We start from the raw sequence: 23,957 nt of genomic DNA, 5'->3' as shown, positions 1-23,957 counted from the left end.
CTCAGGGCAGCAGTCCCTGGCTGAAGAAGCTCCCAACTCCAGGTCAGGGCAAGAGTCCACGAGTCTTATGGTAGAAAAAGCAACAACTGATAAAGAATTCGAGGAAAAGAATGAGAAGGAAGATTCTGCCCTGTGAATGAAGGAACATTTGCATTGCTGCAACTAGACCTAGCTGTGGCTGGCGCAGTAGTAGCAGGACATCTGTCCCCCACCCGCCCATCGTAACACAGAGAACACCCTAGGCTTTAGGTCCAAGACTATTGGCCATACGTTGCACCTCATCTGCAAGTCAGAAACAAATACCAATCAGCTTGATTATGAGGTTGCAGAAGAGGGTCAGTCTCCAGGTGGCATTAGTAATGAAGAAGAGGGGGAGGAGCTGTGAGGAGGAAATTCCATTCAAGGGTGACCCAAGAGATGAGACCTACAAACTTCACTTAGAAAAGGAAGCCTCAGAGCCAAGAAGAAAATTGGGGAAGGTGAATAAAGAGAAAGAGAAGAAGGAAATTAAAGTGGAAGTAGAGGTAAAAGCGAAAGAAGAGAATGATATTAAGGAAGACGAAGAACCACCCAGGAAGAGAAGAAGGCAGCAAAAAAAAATAACCAAAGTCCAGAGTTACCCAAAAGGAGAAAAAAGCCCCCAATTTACTCTGTCCTTTATGAAATGGAAGGATGTGGTGCAAGGACAGTTCCACCTGGAGACTGACCCTCTTCTGCAACCTCATAATGTTATCTGCAGCACCACATAATGGAGAAAATGGAATATAGAATTTCTTAAACTTGTTAACTTTACTTAAGGTGGTTATATAAGGGAATATCCTCGTTCTTAGGAAATGTACAAGGAAGTAGTATTTGTTCAAGGAGAATAATGTATGAAACCTACTCTCAAATACACAGATGACAATAGATGATAGACAGTGATAGATGATTGATAGATAGGATTGGTGATTATATTGATAGATAATAGGGCAAATGTGACAAAATGTTAAAATTGGTAGATCTGGGAATCAGCAGAGGGTTGGAGGGCTATGTCGGAGTCCTCTGTATGGGTTTTGTATTATTTCGCAACTGTTCTGTAAATCTGAAACTATTTCAAAATAAAAAGTTTAAGGGGAAAAAAAAGAATACAGAGAAACCCACAGACCATACGTATAAGTATTTAAAAATTAAAAATCAAAACTAACAAATGTTAAATATGTTTTTACTCTCCTACCTTTACAAATACAACTTCATAAAATCTGGGAATTTTGAATTAAGTGACTCCTTCGACTTTCATGCAAAACATAGCACATAGAGAAGGTGAGGCCCTAGCTCTTGGCCGTTGGCTAGCACCACTAGAGGCTTTGAGTGCACAAATGAATACCCTATCTTGCCCATCAAAACGTCACTCATACCCATGCTCCTTGGCCACTCTGTGAACCTAGTGATATGGCAGCATGGCTCAGAATCAGGAGGACATTGGAGCAGACTCAGGGCCATTTGGTGAAGGGATGCTGGGACTCAAGTGTCTAAAAAGGAGGGCCTGGGCTCTGGTTGAGCACATCCTCTTGTCCTTGTGGACTCCTCATCCCACAGATGGGCCTGGCTAGAGGAGAGCCAGAGTGTTCCCCCCACGTACATATGTGCATATGTATGGATAGATACACACACACACACACACAGACATATGTGACTTGCTTATGTTGTTTTTTTTTTAAAGACAAGATAGAGGAAAAACTAATAAAACTCATAAAAAAGATCATTACCTATAGGGGCAAGGCTAAGATAGGGTAGAAGGGACAAGGATGGAAGCTAAGCTTCTTCTAGTCATAGCTGTTTTTTTAAATTTTGGAAGCATGTAAATATTTTACATAATAATAAAGTTAAATACAGTAGTGAAACAAATAATCCCTAGTAATAGAAAGCAAAATAGAACAAATGAATCTGTGGATCAAGTTGGTGGCTTAACCACACAAAGAGGAATTATTTCAGGTGACTTTAAAACATAGCAATTTGACTATACCTCCCTAGTGGAATATATCCTAAGGGTAACAAGAATTACAAAGAGTTCTTTAGGTTAATACATTTTATTTTTGTTATTTTGGAACATGTATGTATTCAGGAACTAGTATTTTCACTTAAGAGAAAAAGCAAACCATTTGAATCCTAACCTTGAATTGGAAAGAACAAAGAATAGAGGAACATGTTCTACCATGGGAATGCAATCAGCAATGTCTGGAATATGGGGAAATAAATGGCAAGAGAAAAATGGAGGGAGAGTGGAACCTAAAGAGTAAAAGGCACATCAACGAAAGGCAATATGTCAGCTTTGTTTGGATCCTGATTTGAACAAAAACTCCTGTATTTAAAAACATGACACAATCAAGGGAAATCAAACATTACCTTGATATTTTGCTGTATTAAAAAATTATTGATAATTATTTTTGTTATGTTTTTAAAAGTCCTTATCCCTTAGAGAGACACTTTGAAATATTTCAAGATAAAATGAAAATAATCAGAACACCAATTTTTACCCTTTAACAAAGACTAAATTCTCTGTTCCCAATAGCATCACACATAGAATAGCCACCCAAAAAATTCTTAATTGAGCATCTCACTATATAAAAATTATGCCTCAGTTTTTAAAAGCAACACTTTCTCATTAGTTTGCCAAAACAGCTACTTGAGAAAGATTGGAATTTATTAAATTAATATCAGCTTAAATACTTTGAGTGACTGGTGGATAGAACTGAAAAAACAGTATTTGATTTAATAGGCACAGCGAAAGAGGTTCTGCTTCCATTCAGATATTTCCCACCTCTGATAGCCTCTATTTATTTATTTGGAGGCACTGGGGATTGAACCCATGACATCATACATGGGAAGCAGGCACTCAACCACTGAGCCACATCTGCTCCCTTCTGATAGCCTTTTGCACAAGTATAATATAAGTTTAGCATTTTTTTAAAGATTTGTTTTTATTTATTCCCGCCCCACCCTGTTGTTTGCACTTGCTCTCTGCTTGTCTTCTTTTTAGGAGGTACCAGGAACCCAACCTGGGGCTTCCCACGTGGGCAGGAAGCACCTAATTGCTTGAGCTACCTCTGCTCCCTACCATGCTTTTTTTTTTTTTAAGATTTATTTTATTCATTTCTCTCCACCACCACCCCCATTGTCTGCTCTCTGTGTCCATTCGCTGGTTGTTCTTCTGTGTCTACTTACATTTTTGTCAGGCATCACTGGGAATCTATATATTTTTTGTTGTTGCGTCATCTTGCTACGTTAGCTCTCAGTGTGTGCGGTACCACTCCTGGGTGGGCTGCACTTTTCGCGCAGGGCAGGTCTCTTTGCAGGGTGCACTTCTTGTGCGTGGGGCTCCCCTACGCAGGGGGCACCCCTATGTGGCAGGGCACTCCTTGTACACAGCAACACTGTGCGTGGGCCAGTTCACCACAGGCCAGGAGGTCCTGGGTATCGAACCCTGGACCTCCTACATGGTAGGCAGACACTCTATCAGTTGAGCCACATCCACGTCCCTAAATTTAGCTTTGAAACAGACTTTGGAATTGCAAAACACAAAATATTAAAACAAGATTTTTTAAAAATAATGAAATATATTCAATCACTTTGCACTTACTAAATTACTATTATTTGAGATCAAATGCCCTTTCAATAAATAAAATAGAAATATTTAAATATTTTTCATTTCCTCTATTATATATTTTAAACTTTTAATTTTTTGCTATTTCCTTATCTAGTATATAATATTAATGCGGTAGCACATGTATATAATTTATAAGGGACTGGGTGAACAAAATCTTCTCACTAATGGTATGGTTAAATAAAAATTTAGAGGTCAACAGGTTAAAGAAAGGCCAGTTGAATTAGTAAGAATATTTTAAATCAATTTTGTTGTGCTCAGTAGCTATTAACTAAGAGATTAATAAGCTCTCATATTATTATCATAATTGATGAAATTGACGCTTCCAGTGTTGAATGAAAGTTATAAAATATCACACAGCCAGTACTAGCAAAATTAGGATTTGAATCCAGCTCTTAATCACCACACTATACTGGTAGCACTTCTTGATATTCACATGGTGGGATTAGAAATACAGGAAGGGGAAGCAGACTTGACTCAATCGATAGAGTGTCCGCCTACCACATGGGAGTTCCATGGTTCATACCCAGGGCCTCCTTAACCCGTGTGGAGCTGGCCCATGTGCAGTGCTGATGTTCACAAGTAGTGCTGTGCCACACAGGGGTGTCCCCCGCATAGGGGAGCCCCATGTGCAAGGGGTGCGCCCCATAAGGAGAGCCGCCCAGCGCAAAAGAAAGTCCAGCCTGCCATGAGTGATGCCTCACACTCAGAGAGCTGCCGCAATAAGATGATGCAACAAAACAGACATAGATTCCGTGTCGGTGACAAGAATAGAATAGAAGAAGACACAAAAGAACACACAGTAAATAGACACAGAGAGCAGACAACTAGGGGGGTGGGGGGAGGGAGAGGGAGAGAAATAATTACAAAATAAATAAATCTTTAAAAAAGAAATAGAAAGACAGGGAGAATTTTCAGAATTTTAAGTTTTCTCCCATAGAATTTTCTTTAAAACTTTGGTGTATGTTACCGCTTGTTCGCTAACAATTTATAGCAGATAAAAAAACAAATGAGGAAGTAGCAAATTAATATTAATGAAAAATCTCAGAAACAGCGTATTGTGGACACAAAGTCAAAGTTGTGTTTTTATGTTGTACCCATTTTACTAGTAAGTAGTTCCTGATCTACATGATAAAATTAAATATATGCCAGTTTTATGGGTTATGCTCAGGGATTCTAGAAGTAACTAATTAAATAGAGAATTCCTAGAACAGTGGAAAGGAGAGAGAAATGGAAGTTGTTTGTAAAAAGATATTTGAGTTTGGATAGGAGATTGAAAAGAGTGCGGAGGAGATGACAATAAACAAATACATGGAGGAAGAAGCTTGCGTTGTCCTGGCGTGAGCAAGAAAGCCTGTGAAATGTAGTGGGTGCTGGGAAGTTGTGTGAAAGCAGTATTCTGATGTCTTAATTTTTGACAGAATCATTTTGTTTGATAATGTGCTGGATTTAGTATGGGTTACATTTCATATGTAATTATATTTGAAATTGATGGAAACTTTTTAAATTCTAGGTGTATTCCCTGGGCTTTTGAGAAAATAAAGAAAGCAAGTGAATGGGTAAGAAGAACTGAGGGACAATATCCGTCTGTCTGCCCGCGGTTTGAACTGGGCAAGGATTGGGAGTTTGCTACTAAGCAGCTGTTGGGAATTCAGCCTATAAACATCACTTCTCCTCTTCACAAAATTCCTAATTACAGTGAAGGCTGAATCATACGAAATTGTACTTTAAGCTTTTTTTCATGCTTTTATATATAAAATCAGCAAATACTAACTGATACCTATAATGAAATTTAACTGATTTTACTCAGTATATTAGTTAAAGTAAATGGAAGCAGAATTGATTATTTTGATGAATTAACCAGCAATAATAAAAGGCAAATAACAATGTATTTTTGTGTTTGACTGTTTTAAGGTGGTGAGGGACACATCGGGATGGTCCTGGAGATTCATTTCCTTTTCTTTCAGGAGTCTAGCAGAGAGCTGGCTCCAGTGTACTAAGGAAGCTGGGAAAAGACAAGGTCTTTGGCTGATGTTAGCATCCCTGGCATGCAAGCCTTTTCCCAGGGCCCCGTGTATCCAGACCACTGCCCTCACTCTGCACTATCCCTTTATAGTTCCTGGGTCTTGTTACTTAGAGGAACAAGTGTTCCCTAGCCCTCTTAAGCTAACCCATCATAAGTGTGGCAATGTGGAAGCAGGGCTCATTCTTTTGGGGTGCTCTCACTCACATGTCCAGCCTGCTGCAACCTTGGCCACAGAATGTACAAATCCTGTTTGCTTGGCTGTGGGAAAATAGCTTGAATTAGAACATGGGAACCTGGCTTGAAGTTGAACAAAACTAAAGGTGGTGTCATAACACAGATCCCCAAGTGGTTTAGAAGGCCTTCTAAGCCCTCGGTGAGTAAAGACACTGTCGGGTATTTTAGCAGAGTTACGATGGGAAACAGAGACAGTTCAACAAAATATCGCCCTTATGTCTATCTCCTAAACCAACTCTTCAAGGCAAGAGGAGCCGAGGCCAGTGAGTCTCGTATTTTAGAACTCTTACAGATTATAGAAAAATATTGCTCATATTTCCCAGCAATAGGAAGTTTAGAATTAGGAGATTAGGAAAGAGTAGGAAAAAGAGTTTAAAAATTACATATACAAGGTGTTCTGCTCCCTGTTACTTTTGGCCTACTTGGACAATTATTAAATCTGTTTTGATACTAAATCTAAAGTTGTTTTGCCTTCAGCTTCTTCATTAATTGACTTTAGAAAGTCACTTTCCCCTCCGCCAACACCTCCCCTCTCTATACACGGAGATGCTCAGCCAAAGTTGTCAGCTTTACAACAGGGCGTCTTGCAGGCTAGAACAGAGGGAAATTGTGTTGAGCTGCTTGTGCAGGGAAAGGTTAATTCACAAATAAAATGTCCCATACAGGCAAAAATGTTAAATAAGGCCCTTGTTAGTAAAATCATGCTTATAAGAAAAATCATGCTTGTAAGAAAAATCATGCTTATAAGTAAAATCATGCTTATAAAGAAAATATCCTGGCAGCAGCTGAGCAAACCCCCTGCTACCTACATAATTAATATGGCTGTGGGCTAGTGAGGGCTGATAGAATAAAGCCGCTGGAAGAGGAGGAAAATATAGCAATATTGGTGTTCTGTTTTCTTTCCATGCTGATTGTGATTGGGCCTATTTAACCAAATTAATAAAATTAGTACGAAATTTTTATCAAGGCTTTAAAAGGAATTTTCGGTTTTGAATGAATAGCTTACTCCTGAACTTCAAGTATCAGTGTAGTGTTAAAGAGTAGTAATCCAAAAAATGTGTGTTAACTGTCTATCTAAACTGCTAAATAAGAGCTTACCTGCATTTATGCTGCTCAAGTTTTCCTAACTGGTTGCTGATTACTAATAAAAGTATTTCCAAGAACAAGCTTGCATGTTACAGGCAACATAATTCCGAAAGAAATCTTAAAAGCAGTGTAATCTAAGATGTGGAATGATGAGGAACTTAAAAAACAGCTATACCAGAAAAGTAAGAATTATTAGTCAAATTGTAAACTTTATGTTTCTATTGGTGTGTTGTAATTGTTTTTGTGTTTGTTTGTTCAGTGTCAGTGTATATTTGATACCTCCAGATGGTAATATAAATTTTTTTAAATTAATTTATTTATTTCTCTCCCCTTCGCCCCCACCTCAGTTGTCTGTTCTGTGTGTCTATTTGCTGTGTGTTCTTTGTCCGCTTCTGTGTTGTCAGCGGCACGGGAATCTGTGTTTCTTTTGTTGCGTCATCTTGTTGTGTTAGCTCTCCGTGTGTGCGGCGACATTCTTGGGCAGGCTGCACTTTCTTTCGTGCTGGACGGCTCTCCTTACAGGGCACACTCCTTGCGCATGGGGCTCCCCTACGCAGGGACACCCCTGCGTGGCACAGCACTCCTTACGCGCATCAGCACTGTGCGTGGGCCAACTTCACACAGGTCAAGGAGGCCTGGGTTTGAACCGTGGACCTCGCATATGGTAGACAGATGCCCTAACCACTGGACCATGTCCGCTTCCCAGTAATATAAATTAATAAATAAATAATTTCTGAAGGAGCTCTATTCAAATGGTCAAAAATAAGCACTTACATTAATAGATAAATTTTAACTTATGCTACTTAAATTACTTAATACTTCTTAAGTATTAACATATTAACTTAATACATAAGTTTAAATGTTAATAAGATGTCTACAATAATAAAAATTGTAAGTCTTGATTAATGAAATTACTATAAGTCTCTTCATAAAAAAATAGTTCTTGCCTAAATTGAAATGAATAGTTTATTTTTCTTCACAGGATAAAACGAAAGATGTAAAACTTAAATGAATGTTAAAGAAAGTAAAAAGTTTGTGGGAGTGCTGACTGAAATTTATTAAGTTTGTTCAAGAAAAGTGTTTTGTACTAAAAGAAGATGGCTAGTTTTCATAAAATCAAAATGGAAATATGCAGGACAAAACTTGAATGCATAGAACAAGTTGTAAAAGGTATTGTGGTACCTTTAAGAGAATGTGTTCTGTGAAGGTGAAATTTGTCTTAAAATAATATAATCATAGTTTATATAGTTATAAATAATTATAAGAAGTTTGTAAAAGCATTGTGTGAATTAAAAGTGTTTAAATGGCTAATTCCAAGAAGTCGTTATTAAACTAAATTGATAATAATAACAAAAAGTAATTTTATAACAGGAAAACTTGGCAGCCAGCCTCTCCTGCCAACTTGTCTCTAAAAGACTGTTTCTTTTTTTTTTTTTAATTTAAATTATTTATTTATTTTTAAAAATTACATTCAAAAAATATGAGGTCCCATTCAACCCCACCGCCCCCATCCCCCCTCCCCCTACCAGCAACACTCTCTCCCCTCATCGTGACACATCCATTGCACCTGGTAAGTACATCTCTGAGTATCACTGCACTCCTAGTCAGTGGTCCACATCATAGCCCACACTCTCCCACGTTCCATCCGGTGGGCCCTGGGGGGCTCTACAATGTCCCGTAATTGTCCGTGAAGCACCACCCAGGACATCTCCTCATCCTGAAAACGCCTCCACATCTCATCTCTTCCTCCCATTCCCCAAACCCAGCAGCCACTATGGCTATCCTTCCCACACCCATTCCACATTTTATCTGTGGACATTGGATTGGTTGTGTAAAAGACTGTTTCTAGTATACTACGTTACTAGGTATTTGAAATAAAGAAAAGTTATATTTGCATATAACCAAACTGAATTATTATTTTAACAGGTTTGTTTAGTGTTAATGGTAATTGTATGTTGTAAAAGGTTTGACTGGAGACAGTTTCCAAAATGGTTTTGGTAGCTTAGGTCTGTAAGTGTATAGAATATGTTTTTATTATTAAGGAAACAAAATAATGTTGTCTTAAGATAAAACGATTGGTTATTAAGAAAGAGTAAAATGTGGGACAAAACCTGAATGAATACAGAAAGTGCAGAAGGTTCATGGAAAAAGAAGTTTTTATGGTTAGAGTTAAGTAAGATTTGATGGGTCTATCTATAAAGTTTTAAAAGCTTTAGTATCACATAGTCTACTGATGCAAAGTTAAAATTTTGTTCTTTCACTGTTAGTGTGACAAAGTTTCTCGTCATTAGTCTGTTTTAATAAAAGTTTATAAAAAGTTTTTCTCCTAAATAATCGGTATACAAAAAAAGCCTTTTATCAAAATAGCTTTTTGTAGTTTAACCTTATCATTTCCTTGGTTTTCTTAAGAAAAAACAAGTCATCACTTTTAAAGGAATGTAATGTTCAAACCTGTTTTCTCAAAATCAGATCCTGAAAAGTATTTTTTTATTTCAAACTGTTGCAAAAGATTTGTTCTTTTACCTTGAAAAAATTAAAGTAATAAAATTTAAGTTCCTTTAATATGTTATAAGTTGAATGGAAATTGTTTAAAAGTGTTATAAAATTAAAAGGATTCTTTAACCCTCTGTTAATTAAAGTATGAGTAAAAAATTCATATGACTACTTAAAGAGTATATAAAATTACTGGAAATTTACCAGTTTCAGCATAATATTAGACAAAAATACAATGTTGTTGATCATGGTTGTAATTATTTAATAGTATGTATCACAGAAACAACCTCTTATCGTAAATTAAAGTAACACCATTGTAGTATGCAGCAATCCCAAATATTGCTAGTTTGTTGCAAGAAATTAATATCCAACTGTGTCACTATCACTTTGTTTTAAAACTTGCTAAGACTTTCTTTAGTATTTCCTTAGGCAAGTCAAGCCAGTCAAGCCAGCCCGCACTGCCCTACCTATAGAAAAGTCAACAGTGGACTTTTGCAATGCTTCCCCAAGGCTGTGTGCATAGCCCAGCCATGTGCCGTGGCCTGGTGGCAAAGAATCTGGCTGCTTAGAAGAACTCTGTGACTGAAACCCTACTGATGACATTATCTTAACCAGTAATCTTTTTTTCAGAATTAAAAGAAACATCAGAGACAATAGTATCTTAAGAGCCTGAAATAGGCAAACAATTGGGACAGGCTACAAGGTCCCTGCTGCTCTATCAAATTCTTAAATGTTATTCGAATGGGTAAGACAAAACTATACCCTCTGCTGTAATCAATAAAGTACAATGTTTTCTCATGTTAATGTAGTTTGTAATATTGTTGGAATACTAAAAATCTTTCATCTCTCATTGTTGGAAACTGAGGCACAGTGGCCTCACAAGGAGAGACACGCTGTCTCCATGCTAGTGCTGTCTCCATGGCTACGCTTACAACCTAAGGAATGCAGTAATTAAAAGTTCCCAGCAGATGGGATGAAGCTGTTAAAGGCTGAAAGAAAAGATGAGCACATACCTTTTGTAGGGAATAGAACACTTAGACTTTGTACCTGGAGATAAGATTTTTTAAAATTCCTTAGACTATGGATAATGCTGCTTGATGTCACGTAGGCTACATGTTCCTGCTTGCTGTCACGTACACTGGGGTATATAGAGAGCCCCTTGTAAACAATAAAGTTGTCTGAGAAGTTATTACTCACAGACCCCCTGATCCCAGCTCTCTCGCGCGTTCCTTCCCCCTTTTTCTTTCATTCCCAATACCCTTCAGGTTCAAATCTCCAACACCTCACTTAGCTCAAATATTAAAATCATTGTATGTGTTAATTGGGAAAGGTCCTTCATGGAAGTAGGAGAACCTCCAGCAGGCTGCTTGAAAAGATAAAAAATAAAAAGGGACAAGGTGGACATTGACTTAGCCTGTGAATTGGATGTGGCCAGCACCAGTATTGGCTTTGGGTGGGGTTTGTGGCAGAGGAAACATTCTAAACAAGTACCCCTTGGGTTTTAGTCACAACCCAGGGAAGGGGCCAAAAGTACAATATAAAAAAAGCAATTGTGTACAGCATAAGAAGCCCTGTTGAAAGTAAAAGGCTTAATCCAGTAGTGTCTGGTCACTCTGAAGACTGCCATCCCTATCTAGGGATGAATTGCAAATACTAAACACAAGACAGAAACAATGGACTGTTGTGACTCACCCTCTGGGGGAGAGATCTGTGGAGGAACATCTGGGGCGCCTGCCAGCAATGACAGGTAACTGTCTCGTCCCTGTCCACTCCTCTAACATCCCTTTCAGGACTGCTGAGGCAGATGCCTTCATGAAGATCCAGAGCCATACCCTTGAGACCAGGGAAGAAGCAGAGTGGCTCCACTGGAAAGGCAAACATCTTGAGTGCCAGACCTTGTGGTGCCTAGCCCAGCAGTTACAGCTGCCTGTTACTTACCAACAGCTCATGGACTTCACCCATGAGTGTCCATCATGCTCTCTTCAATGACTATGACATTGGACCCCTCTGCTCTTGGGAGGGATGAGGTATGCTTTCACTGCTGCAGACACTGCATTGGGACTCTTATAACAAGACAGCTACTATTTTCTGACTAGAAAATGAATCCTCAAAACAATGGACTAAGTTTAAATTCAACACTGAGTTGATGTTAACAGCGAGACCAACGAAGGCATTGACATTATGGTTAAAGTTCCAGGTGCCCCACAGCCCAAAACAGAGTAACAATAATTTGTCACTGCCTATGCCTCAAACTATACAAACTGGGGAAAAGGAGGTCATTTTTGATCGAGTATTGGCCTGTATGGCCTTGCTGATTGGGAATCTTAAGCCCATGAAGATTGAAAGTCTATTCATTAAACGTCTGCTAGTTGGAAGTCTTATTGTTTATTGTCGTATAATCTACTGAAGTTATAGATTATGTATAAAATGCAGTTTTGAGCTTTGGAGAAGAATTACAAACTGTAACTATGTGCTTAACACCTACAATGTGATTGGACTATATCTAGTTTTTGTGTGACCCCCTGTGTATACAGTAGCAGTGATATTCCTTAGGAATCAGTGAAACGTCATTTGCATGGTCATAAAAACAATTTAAGCTTAGATATTTCTCAATTACAAGCCCAAGTAACAAGCATTCAACATGCTCATTTGCAATTGCTTCCTGCCTCACAAACTATGACAGGAATTGCAGATGGTTTAAGATCCCTGAACCTGGGAAGCAGACTTGGCCCAGTGGTTAGGGCGTCCGTCTACCACATGGGAGGTCCACAGTTCAAATCCCAGGCCTTCTTGACCCATGTGAAGCTGGCCCATGCACAGTGCTGATGCGCGCAAGTAGTGCCAGACCATGCAGGGGTGTCCCCGCGTAGGGGAACCCCACGCGCAAGGAGTGCGCCCCATAAGGAGAGCCGCCCAGCGTGAAAGAAAGTGCAGCCTGCCTAAGACTGGCACCGCACACACAGAGAGCTGACGCAACAAGATGAGGCAACAAAAAGAGACACAGATCCGGTGCCGCTGACAACAGAAGCAGACAAAGAAGACGCAGCAAATAGACACAGAGAACAGACAACCAGGGTGTGGGCGGGAAGGGGAGAGAAATAAATAAATAAATAAATCTTTAAAAAAAGAAAAAAAAGATCCCTGAGCCCTATGATATGAATTAAGAGTTAGGGAGAGGGTCTTCTAAAAGGTATATTAATTATCTGTTCCTGTCTGTTTTGTATATATTTAGTCCTCAGATGCATGCTACATACCCTCTGGGGATTAACACGGCAAGAAACTGCCAAATCTGCCTTCACTGCTTTGCAAAAACAAAAAGGGGGAAATGTGGGAAAACAGTTTGAATTTGAACGTGGGAAGCTAGCTGGAAGTTGAAACATTTCCGAAACACAGATGAAAAGTGTGGGCATTGGAACACCAGCCTTGACTAGATGGAACACTGTCTCATCAGCACCAAAACTTTGCATGCGGAGGCCTTTGAACTTTGTATGGCCTGTTCCCTAGTATTGCTGGTGCTGCAGCTTTAATAACAAGTAGCCGTGAAAGTAAACATAGATAACTACTGCTTTGTAATTTCTAATAAATACCATGTGGAAACTAGAGTTGAGGCTCTCAGTTCCAGAAGCTGTTGAGTCCCCTGGTCCCATCTTTATTTTCTCTCTTGTGTCTTTCTTTCTGTCCTTTTGTTTCCTAAGTTCTGCATCGCCTTCCCTTTGTGCAAACCTATTGCTGAGCTGGGCTCAGGACTTGGCCTATCCCGTGGAGTAATTGGACTCCAGGGGTAGGTGTGGGCGCTGCTACTTCTCTACTTACAGGTTTCTTCCCCCAATAAACTCTCATGTTTTATCTGCACCATATGGCTTTAGTGGTGTGTGTCTGTGGTCGCTTTACAAGAAAGAAGGTTGCTATTCTTTTTTCTCTACCCTTCCCCCCACCCCAGTTGTCTGCTCTCTCTGTCCATTCGCTGTGTGTTCTTCTGTGACTGTTTCTATCCTTTTCCGCGGCACCAGGAATCTGTGTTTCTTTTTGTTGCATCATCTTGTGTCAGCTCTCTGTGTGTGCGGCGCCATTCTTGAGCAGGCTGCACTTTCTTTCGTGCTAGGTGGCTCTTCTTTCGGGGCGTGCTCCTTGCATGTGGGGGATCCCCTACGCGGGGGACACCCCGCGTGGCCCTCCTGGCGCACATCCTTGAGCACATCAGCACTGGCATGTGGGCCAGCTCCACATGGGTCAAGGAGGCCCGGGGTTTGAACCGCGGACCTCCCATGTGGTAGACGGACGCCCTAACCACTGGGCGTCCAAGTCCGCTTCCCTGATATTTAATTTTACTTATAATTTCCTTGGGAAATGTAATTTGACAAGTTTTAGGTAGTAGGTTATTAGAATTGAAATCACTATAACAACATATTGGATTAGAAATGCATTTTTTTAATTCTTATTTTTATTAGAAAAGTTATGAGCTTACAAAACAATCATGCATAACACAAAGGATTCCCACATATCACCTCACCACCCACCCCTTGCATTGTTACGGAACATTTGTTATAAATGATGAAAGAACATCATTAAAATATTACTGCTAACTATAGTCTATAGCTTACTTTTAATGCATTTTCCCATAAACCACCCTATTATCAGCACCATGTATTAGTATTGTATATTTGTTATAGTTCATGAGAGAATGTTCTCATATTTGTACTGTTAACCATAATCCATCACCCACCATGGGGTTCACTGTATTATATGGTCCTGTGCCTCTTACAGTCCATCCAAAGTGTACACTCAGTGGCTCTCAGCTTCATCACAGTGTTGTTCTGTCATCACCTCAGTCAATATTAGAAGGTTTTACGGGGGGGAAGAGAGAGAAACAAAAAAAAAATAAATCTTTAAAAAATATATATATATATATATATATTAGAAGGTTTTCATTACTCCCAAAAAGTATACACTCAGTGGCTCTCAGTTTCATCAGTGTTATGCTGTCATCACCTCTGTCAATATTGGAATTTTTCATTACTCCGAAAGGAACAATTCCACACTCTTTTTTTTTAAGATTTATTTTTTATTTTTTTTCTCTCCCCTTCCCACCTTACCTCCCCAGTTGTCTGCTCCTGTGTCCATTAGCTGTGTGTTCTTCTGTGTCCACTTATATTCTTGTCAGCGGCACTGGGAATCTGTGTCTCTTTTCATTGCATCATCTTGCTGCTTCAACTCTCTGTGTGTGCAGCACCACTCCTGGGCGGGCCGCACTTTTTTCACGCTGGGCGGCTCTCCTTACAGGGCGCACTTCTTGCGTGGGGCTCCCCTACGCAGCAGACACCCTTGCATGGCAGGGCACTCCTTGCGCGCATCAGCACTGCGTGTGGGCCTGCTCATCACATGGGTCAGGAGGCAGATGCTCTATCCATTGAGCCAAACCTGCTTCTCCCCATACCCTTTTATATCCCCCTTTTGTTGGTCCTTAGCATTGATACACTACCTTCTTTGCCATTCATGCAAGACTATTACAATAATGCTATTAACTATAGTTCATAGGTTACATTATTTGTATTTTCCCATGCATCATCATATTCTTAACAATTAGTAATAGTGACATACATAGAAGAAATTCTTGTATTTGTACTACTAACCACAATTGTCATCCACCAACACACAGGGTTCACTATTTTATACAGTCCCTAGTTTATCCTCTAGCTTTCTTTCAATTGACATTTACATCCTTGGACCACCCCTTTCAGCCACAATCACAATTAAAAATCAGAGGTGTTTATGTTAACTATAATGTGTTACCATAAACTCTATCCATTTCCACATATTTACAATCAACCTTAGTAAAAATTCTACATACCTTAAGCATCATCTCCCCCTTCTCAACCTCCATTCTATCTCCTAAAAACCTATACTTCAGATTTTAACTCCATGGGTTTAATCATTGTCTTAGTTCATATTAGTGAGACCACACAATATTTGTCCTTTCGTGTCTGGCTTATTTCACTCAATATCCTCAAGGTTCTTCCATGTTGTCATACGCATCCCGACTTCATTTCTTCTGACTGCTGAATAGTATCCCGTCGTATGTATGTATCACATCTTGTTTATCCATTCATCAGTTGATGGACACTTGGATTGTTTCCATTTTTTAGCAGTTGTGAATAATGCTGCTATGAACATTGAAATGTCAGTTCACATCTTTACTTTGAATTCTTCTGAATATATTCCTAGTCATGGGAATTGCTGGATCACATGATAGTTCTGTATTTGGCTTCCTGAGGAAACGCCAAACCCTCTTCCACTGAGGCTGCACCATTCTGTGTTCTCACCAACAGTGAAGGAGTGTTCCTATTTCTCCACATCCTCTCCAGTACTTGTGGTTTTTTTGGTTTTTTTTAAAAATAATGGCCGTCCTATAAGGTGTGAAATGATCTCATTGTAGTTTTGATCAGCATTTCCCTAACAGCTAATGATGTTGAACATCTTCTCGTGTTTTTGGCTGTTTGTATTTCCTCTTTGGAAAAATGTTTATTCAAGTCTTTTGCCCATTTTTAAATTGGGTTGCTTGTCTTTTTACCATTGTGTTGTATGATCTCTTTATATAACATGGAAATCAAACTCTCATTGGATATGTGGTTTCCAAATATTTTCTCCCATTGAGCAGTTTGCCTTTTCACCTTCTTGACAAATTCATTTGAAGCACAAAAGTGCTCAATTTTGAGGAGGTCCTCTTTATTTTTTTTTTCATTGCTTGCACTTCGGGTGTAAAGTTTAAGAAACCACCATCTACCACGTGGTCTTTTTTTTAGTTTTATTTTTAAAGGTTTATTTTTATTTTATTTATTCCCCCCGCCCCCCCCCCCCCCCCCCCATTTGCAGCCTGTACTCACTCTCTGCTCTCTGTCCATTCACTGCATGTTCTTCTGTGTCTGCTTGTCTTCTCTTCTCTTCTCATCTTCTCTTTAGGAGGCACCAGGAACTGATCCTGGGACCCCTGACATGGGAGAGAGCCACTTCAGCTGCCTGGTCTGCTGCATCTCTCACTGTCTCTCCTCCGCATCTCCCTTTGTTGCATCATCTTGCTGCACCAGGTCTCCGTGGCAAGGACCAGCTTGCCTTCACCAGGAGGACCCGGGAATCAAACCTGGGACCTCCTATATGGTAGGTGGGAGCCCAATCACTTAAACCACACCCGCTTCCCACAAGATCTTGAATATGTTTCCCTACATTTTCTTTTAAGAATTTCATGATTCTAGTTTTTATATTTATGTCTTTGATCCATTCTGAGTTAATTTTTGTATAAGAGAGGGGTCCTCTTTCCTTCTTTTGTATATTGATATCCAGAAATTGCATATGTTTGTGTCGTAAAATAATTTTTATTTAATAATTTTTAGGTAATTTATTAAATAATAAGATAAATAACAATTTATTTTAAATAATAATCTCATTTCAGATTATTTCATTTCCTTTTCATCCAGAAAACTGCAGACAACAGAGGATCACACCCTTAATCTCCAGTCACAAGAGTGCAAGCTGTGCCTGTGCTAACCTTATGTGTCCCCATCCTCCGTTACAATGGGAGAGGTAGGCCTCTGCCTGGCCGTCCACTTGTGCTCCATGTCACAGGATCGTCTGCCAACTCAGGAAGTCAGTGTCTCTCTCTTGCTATCCCCTTCCATTTATCTTGAATCTCCTTTTTTTATACTAGCTTCTTCCCATCGACATTTAAGCAGGCTTAAGCTATCCCAGCTGAAAAGAAAAAAAAAATACCTACCACAATCTCACCTTCCCTTTAGCTACCACTAAATTTTTCCTAACCTTTACAAACGTCTCCAGATTGGCTTATTTTACTCTCACCCCTCAATCGACTTTCATTAACATTGATTCACAATTTCATCTGTCCCCAGCACCATTCCAAGTTCTCATTCATCCAATGAACATTTAGTCCTCCTCTTTCCATACCTCTCAGTTGCTTTCCGTATTAACCACATCTTCTTTTCAAAAAACAGTTTTTATTAAAGTATAAATATATACACAGAAGAGTGTACATAGTATGAGTGTACCGACTGATAATTTTTCACAAATGGAACATGTAATTGGCAACTGGGCCAAGAAATATGCTACATGCCAGAAGGCTCACTTAGGCTTCCTTCCAACCCCCCTCCCCCAAGTTTACTTTCGCCTGTTTTTGTATTTGATATTAGTTATTGGGATTATACCGTATATACTCTTATGTCTGGAATCTTTTCCCTAACATTATTTTTCTGGTAACATGTTGCTGTGTTGTAGATGATTTATATCCTATTCAGTGTGGTATTCCATTGTGTGGATATGTCACAATTTGTCCTACTTTTGATGGGTATTTGGGCGGTTTTCAGTTGGGACTATTGTGAATAGTGCAGCTCTTAGCATTCTAGTGCAGAGATTATCCACGTCTTCCCCTCCTCCCCGCCCCAGAGGTGGCTTCCTCGTCTGTTTGCTCATTGTTTGTACTTGTCTGCTCATTGTTCTTTGCTCTGTTGTATGCTTGTTGTCTGTTTTTTCTTTAGGAGGCACCAAGAACCAAACCCGGGACCTCCCAGATGACATGGTATGTAGAAAATACCAAAGAATCCACAAGATAACTACTAGAGCTAATAAACAAATTAAACAAAGTTGTGTGGTACAAGATCAACACTCAAAAATCACTTGTTTATATACACCAGCAATAAACAATCCAAAAAGAAATTTAAAAATTATATTTACAGCAGCATTTAAAATAATAAAATATCTAGGAATAAATTTAACAAAATATTACTGAAATTAAAGACTTAAACAAACAAAAAAAGGCACCCCATGCTCTTGGATTAGAAGACTCAACATTTTTAAGATGTCAATACTATTCAAAGCTATCTACAGATTTAACACAGTCCTGGTTAAAATTCCAAAAGACTTATTTTTGCAGAAATGTAAAAGCCAATCATCAAATTTTCACATAGAAGTGAAGAAGCTCCAAATTGCCAAAACCATCTTGAAAAAGAACAAAGTTGGAGGGCTCACACTTACCAATTTCAAAACATACTATGCTACAGTAATCACCTTGTGACAGTAGCACCAGGAGAGACATATTGATCAATGGAATGGAATTGAGAGTACAGAAATAAAATCACTCGGGAAGCAGATGTGGCTTAGGCAACTGGACTCCCGCCTACCATATGGGAGGTCGCTGGTTTGGATCCTAATACCTCCTAGAGAAGACAGCAGGTGGCACAAGAGACACAAAAAGAAAAAAGATAATGAGAGACACAACAGGGCAGGAAGCAGAAGTGCCCAGTGCCTCCTAAAGACAGTGAGCTGACACAACAGGCAGGTGTGGCAAGCTGATACAGCAAGATGATGCAACAAGAGACACGGGGAGGAAGAATATAATGAGAGGCACAACCAAGCAGGGAATGAGGTGGCTCAAGCGAATAAGTACCTCCCTCCCACATCAGTGTACCTGGGTTCAGCTTCTGGTGCTTCCTAAAGAAACAAGGAAGACGAACAGACTCAGCAGGTGAAACACTACAAGGGGATGGGGAGAAATAAACAAATAAAATAATCTTAAAAAAAAAAAAAAGAAGTAAACTCACTTATCTATAACCTATTTATTTTTAGGAGATATCAGGGATTGAACCAGAGATCTTGTATATAGGAAGCAAGTGCTCAACCACTGAACTATACCGACTCCCCACTGAATTTTTTTTTTTTAGGTGCTGGAACTGGGAATTGAACCCAGGACCTCACATGTGGGAAGCTGGTGAGCCACATTGTCTCCCCTGAGTTGCTTTTTTGTTTTGCTTGTTATTTATTTTTTTAGGACACATCAGAACCTCCAGTGTGGGAAGCAGGCACCCAATTGCTTTGGCCACATCAGCTCCCCATCATTGATTTAAAAAAAAAATAAAGGTCACACATTGTATTTTGCTGTCCTCTTTTTTCCTTTTTAAAAAGATTTATTTCTTTTTTATTTTATTTCCTTTTATCTTCCCTTCCCCAAATTATTCTGTCTGTTCACCTCCTCTAGGAGGCACCAGGAACCAAACCCAGGACATCCCACATGGGACGTGAATGCCCAACAGCCTGAGCCACACCCACTTCCTGTGTTGAAGCAAGTTGTAGCATCTGCTGACCTGTGGCATCTGCTCATTGTGGTGGGGTGTGGCATCTCTCATTGCAGCAGGTGTGGGTATCTAGCTCTCATTGCGGTGGGGAGCAGGCATCTGCTTGTCTTCTTTAGGAGGTGCCAGGACCTGAACACAGGACCTCCCATATGGTGGGCAGATGCTCAATTGGTTAAGCCATATCTGTTTCCCTGATTTTTTAAGATTTTATAGCAGTTTGATATCGTTATGAATTCCAAAAACTAAATATTGGATTATGTTTGTCATCTGGTCTGTACCTGGGCAATATTAAGTTATGATTAGGGCTTTGATTGGGCCATGTCATTAGGGCATGTCAGATAAAAGGCATGGCAAAGGACAGAGTTGAGGGTTTTTGATGTTGGAGTTTGATGCTGAAGTCTTAAGCTGAAGCCTCAGGAAGTCAGCTCACAGAGAAAAGAGAAGCAAGACCTGTGAAGAGAGGACCTGAGCCAGGAGAGAACTCAGAGGAATAGAGAAAGCTCCTTAGACATGGCAGAAACCCCAGGGAGAGAGACAGAGCCATTCACCCGATAGTCTACAGCTGACCTTGTGGAGAAAAGAGAGGAGCTGAGTCCAGAGGAACCCAGGAAGCCTGAACCCTCACAGACATCAGCAGCCATCTTGCTCCGAACAGACTTTGGTGAGGGAAGCAACTTAAGCTTAATGGCCTGGTATCTGTAAGCTCCTACCCCAAATAAATACCCTTTATAAAAACCAACCAATTTCTGGTATTTTGCATCAGCACCCCTTTGGCTGACTAATACAGAATTATTTTATTTATTGTATTTCTACCCCTAAACCTCCATTTTTGTTTGCGCTTGCTATCTGCTCTGTGCATCTGTTCCTTGTGTGTTCTCTGTGTCTGCTCATCTTCTTTTTAGGAGGCACAGGAACTGAACTCAGGACCTTCCTTGTGGGGAGGAGGAGCCACATCCTCTCCCTGCTTGTTGTGTCTCTGTTGTGTTTCCTTGTTGTGTATCCTTGTTGCGTCATCTTGCTGAGTCAGCCTGCTGTGCCATCCCATCATGTCAGCTCACTGTTTTGCTCATCTTCTTTACGAGGCACTGGGAACCAAACCTGGGACCTCTCATGTGGTAGGCGGGTGCCCAACTGCTCAAGCCACATCCGTTCCCCACAAATTGATTTTTTTTCCTATCTGGTTTCATCATTGTCTTTTTTTTTTTTTTTTTTGGGGGGGGGGTGCTTCAGTTTGCCAAGTGGGGGCCTGTGCCTCTCCACACCACAGAGGTCTGGGAAAACTGGATATCCACATGCAGGGGAATGAAAGTGGCCCCCTATCTTACACCATGTACAAATATTAACTCAAAATGGATCAATGACCTAAATATAATTGCTAAAATTATAAAACTCTTAGAAGAAAACAAAAAGTGGAAACAACTCAAATGTTCATTAACGAATGAATAAACAAAACCTGACATATCCATACAAAGAATAGTCAGCAGTTAAAAGGAATGAAGTTCTGATACATGCCACAACATGGCTCATCATATTTAGCAAAAATAAGCCAGACACCAAAGAACAAATATTGTATGATTACACTTACATGAATGTATAAGTTTACCAAAGGGGGAGCTGCTGCAGAATACCAGAAATCTGTTGGCTTTTGTAAAGAGTACTTATTTGGGGTAAAAGCTTATAGTTACAAGGCCCTAAAACATCCAATGCAAGGTTGCTTTCTCAGCAAAGTCATTTGCCATGTGTTGAAGCAAGATGGTTGCTGATCTCAGCCTGGTCTCTCATCTGTAGGCTATTAGGCAAATGGCTCATCTCTCCCTGGGGCCTTAGCTGTTGGAGGCTTCTCCGTTCTGTTACATGACAAAGTTCTCTCCTACGGTGTCTTTTGAGCTTTCTCTTCCCATATGCCTCCTTGAATGAGTGAGTGTCTGTTTGTATAAGCCCACCGAAGGGGCGGGGACTCAACTTCAGTCATGCCCTACTGACATGGTCGAATCAAAGCCCCTAGTTAATTTAATCAAGGACCCCTCAAACTAAATCCAATATAATCAAAGGGTATCACACCCAGAATAGTTAGTTTATAAACATAATCTTTCTATCTTTGGAATTCATAAATAATCTCAAACTGTCACCATGAAAGACCTAGAATAAGCAAATTCATAGGAACAGAAAGTAGATTACAGGTTACCAGGGACAAAGTTTGGGAGGGGAAATGGAATGTTTTTCCTTCATGGGTACAGAGTTTCTTTTTGGGGTGATAGAAAAGTTTTGGTAATGTACGGTAGTGATAGTAGCTCAACATTGTGAATGCAATTAATACCACTAAATTCTATGTTTGAAAATAATCAAAATGGGAAAATTTAAATTGTGGATATCTTATCACAATAAAAATTAAAAACGAAAATCTGATGAAGTAATAACTGAAGTAGTTGAATAGAAAAAGTTGAAATGTAAGGACCTGCAGAGGGGAATGCCAAAAAGAGGAAAGTCAATTTCAACAACAGAATTGGCTCAAAAATTGGAGATACTAGGTACCTTTGAAGAATGAATTAAGGTAGGACTGAAAGCCTGAAGATTGGTTCAAAGTATGTATCAGAAGTAAGTAACTCCCTTACTCCCTATCCATGATATTTATGGCAGGAGATGGGAGTTTATTCTCTGGAGACATTGAACCAGAGTGGCTTAGGCATCAGAGACACAGGCCCAGTGGAAGCAGGAGGACTAATGAACCTTGAAAACAGGGACTAAGGGAAAGCACGTGGAAGGCAGACTCTAAGACCCCTTTCTCGTGTTAGCCCCCAGACTTCTGGCAACAAGGATTAGACCTCCAGAAGAAAGATTAAAGGATTTCTCTTTGAAAAATTGTCACTGTGAAAATCCCTTTGGATACTGACCTCTGGAAGTCCCCCAACAAAATAAACTTGCGGGCCACCCACTGTTGTTTTTCAAAAGTGAGTCCTTGCCCGATGTGCTTCAGTGAGTCAATTAAGTGACCTCAGGAGTTTGAGAAGAGAGTTTCTTGCCAAGTGCAAAGGCAAGGAAATGAGAAGGCCTATTGGCCACAAATCTGTCTTTCTGAGTTAAAGTGCTTAGGGTTTTTATGGGGTTGAACAAAAAAGGTAGGTGACATTGTGACAGCTGAGGGGGCTCTAACAGTGAAATAGTGGGGAACATGGCAGGTGGGCATCATGCTAACTCACGTGTGGCATGACCAGAAAGTGAAGTTTGGAGATGACAGGGTTAGTCTAATTTTTGAGTATGTGTAGATTGATAACATGCTTAGTTCACTTAAAGTTTAAGGTTTAAGATACTGTGCTTGGCAGGCATGTTGACTCTGACTAAAAGTTGCTTGGTAGTTCTGGGTTGATTCTTTTTTTTTTTTTTTCTTTAAGATTTATTTATTTATTTCTCTCCTCCCCTTCCCTCCCACCCCAGTTGTCTGCTCTATTTGCTGCGTGTTCTTCTTTGTCCGCTTCTGTTGTTGTCAGCGGCAACGGAATCTGTGTTCCTTTTTGTTGCATCACCTTGCTGCATTAGCTCTCTGTGTGTGCGGTGCCATTCCTGGGCAGGCTAAACTTTCTTCTGCGCTGGGCGGCAGTCCTTACGGGGCGCACTCCTTGCGCATGAGGCTCCCCTACATGGGGACATCCCTGTGTGGCACGGCACTCCTTGCGTGCATCAGTGCTGCGCGTGGGCCAGCTCCACATGGGTCAAGGAGACCCAGGGTTTGAACCACGGACCTCCCATGTGGTAGACGGATGCCCTAACCACTGGGCCAAGTCTGCTTCCCTAGGCTGATTCTTGTTAAACATTGAGGGCTACATATAGGAGTATCAGGCTTCAGGACTGCACAAAAGGAAAAGGGAATACAAGGGGGCTAGTTATAAAATGTTTTGTTAATGTTCAGTTATAAGGTAAAGATTATGCTGTTTACAAAACATGATCAGTATCAAAGAAAGAAAACCTCAAAGTTACAGTTCGGTGAGTCACAAGTTACAGATATTTGCTTCTGGTTATTTTTAAAGTTTAACATACATAAAGACTATATTGGAATATATCAGAGGGTTAGTTAAAGGGACATCCACCATAGACATAACAGACGGGTTTAATTAATGATTTTCGGCCAGAAGTTATATTAAGCAAAGCCCTTTGCACTCTGAACATTCTTAACATTCAGGCTAATACTCACACATCAGCAGCTGGACAGTCCTGGGAAGGAAAATCAGGACATTGTAAAAATCTTCAACTATCGATATAAAAAGCTTTTAGAAATACATGGTACCCTGCTATGGTAAAAGTGTGGGGTCTAGGGTATGTTCTTGTTGTTACAGAAGATGGAGAAGAGTGT

General features: G+C 39.9%; 1 protein-coding gene and 1 long non-coding RNA gene across 3 annotated transcripts in view; one reads left to right on the top strand and one right to left on the bottom strand.

Annotated features, from left to right (window-relative positions):
• PARP4 (poly(ADP-ribose) polymerase family member 4) overlaps positions 1-5,531 on the top strand; it is a 90,874-nt gene extending 85,343 nt beyond the window's left edge. For both annotated transcript variants that reach the window (XM_004446705.4, XM_071208196.1), the window contains one exon: positions 5,154-5,531. In XM_004446705.4, the coding sequence (XP_004446762.2) occupies positions 5,154-5,349 (196 nt within the window). In that variant the 3' untranslated portion in view covers positions 5,350-5,531. The remainder of the gene's footprint in view (positions 1-5,153) is intronic.
• LOC131273402 (uncharacterized) overlaps positions 1-16,444 on the bottom strand; it is a 34,211-nt gene extending 17,767 nt beyond the window's left edge. The window contains exon 1 of the long non-coding RNA XR_009180594.2: positions 16,361-16,444. This is a non-coding gene — a long non-coding RNA (uncharacterized lncRNA). The remainder of the gene's footprint in view (positions 1-16,360) is intronic.
• Between the last annotated feature and the right edge of the window lie 7,513 nt (positions 16,445-23,957).

Source organism: Dasypus novemcinctus, chromosome 15 (genome assembly GCF_030445035.2).
Source record: "Dasypus novemcinctus isolate mDasNov1 chromosome 15, mDasNov1.1.hap2, whole genome shotgun sequence".
Classification (NCBI taxonomy): domain Eukaryota; kingdom Metazoa; phylum Chordata; class Mammalia; order Cingulata; family Dasypodidae; genus Dasypus; species Dasypus novemcinctus.
Note: the sequence above shows the minus strand (reverse complement) of the source record. Positions and strands in the feature narration are given on the sequence as shown.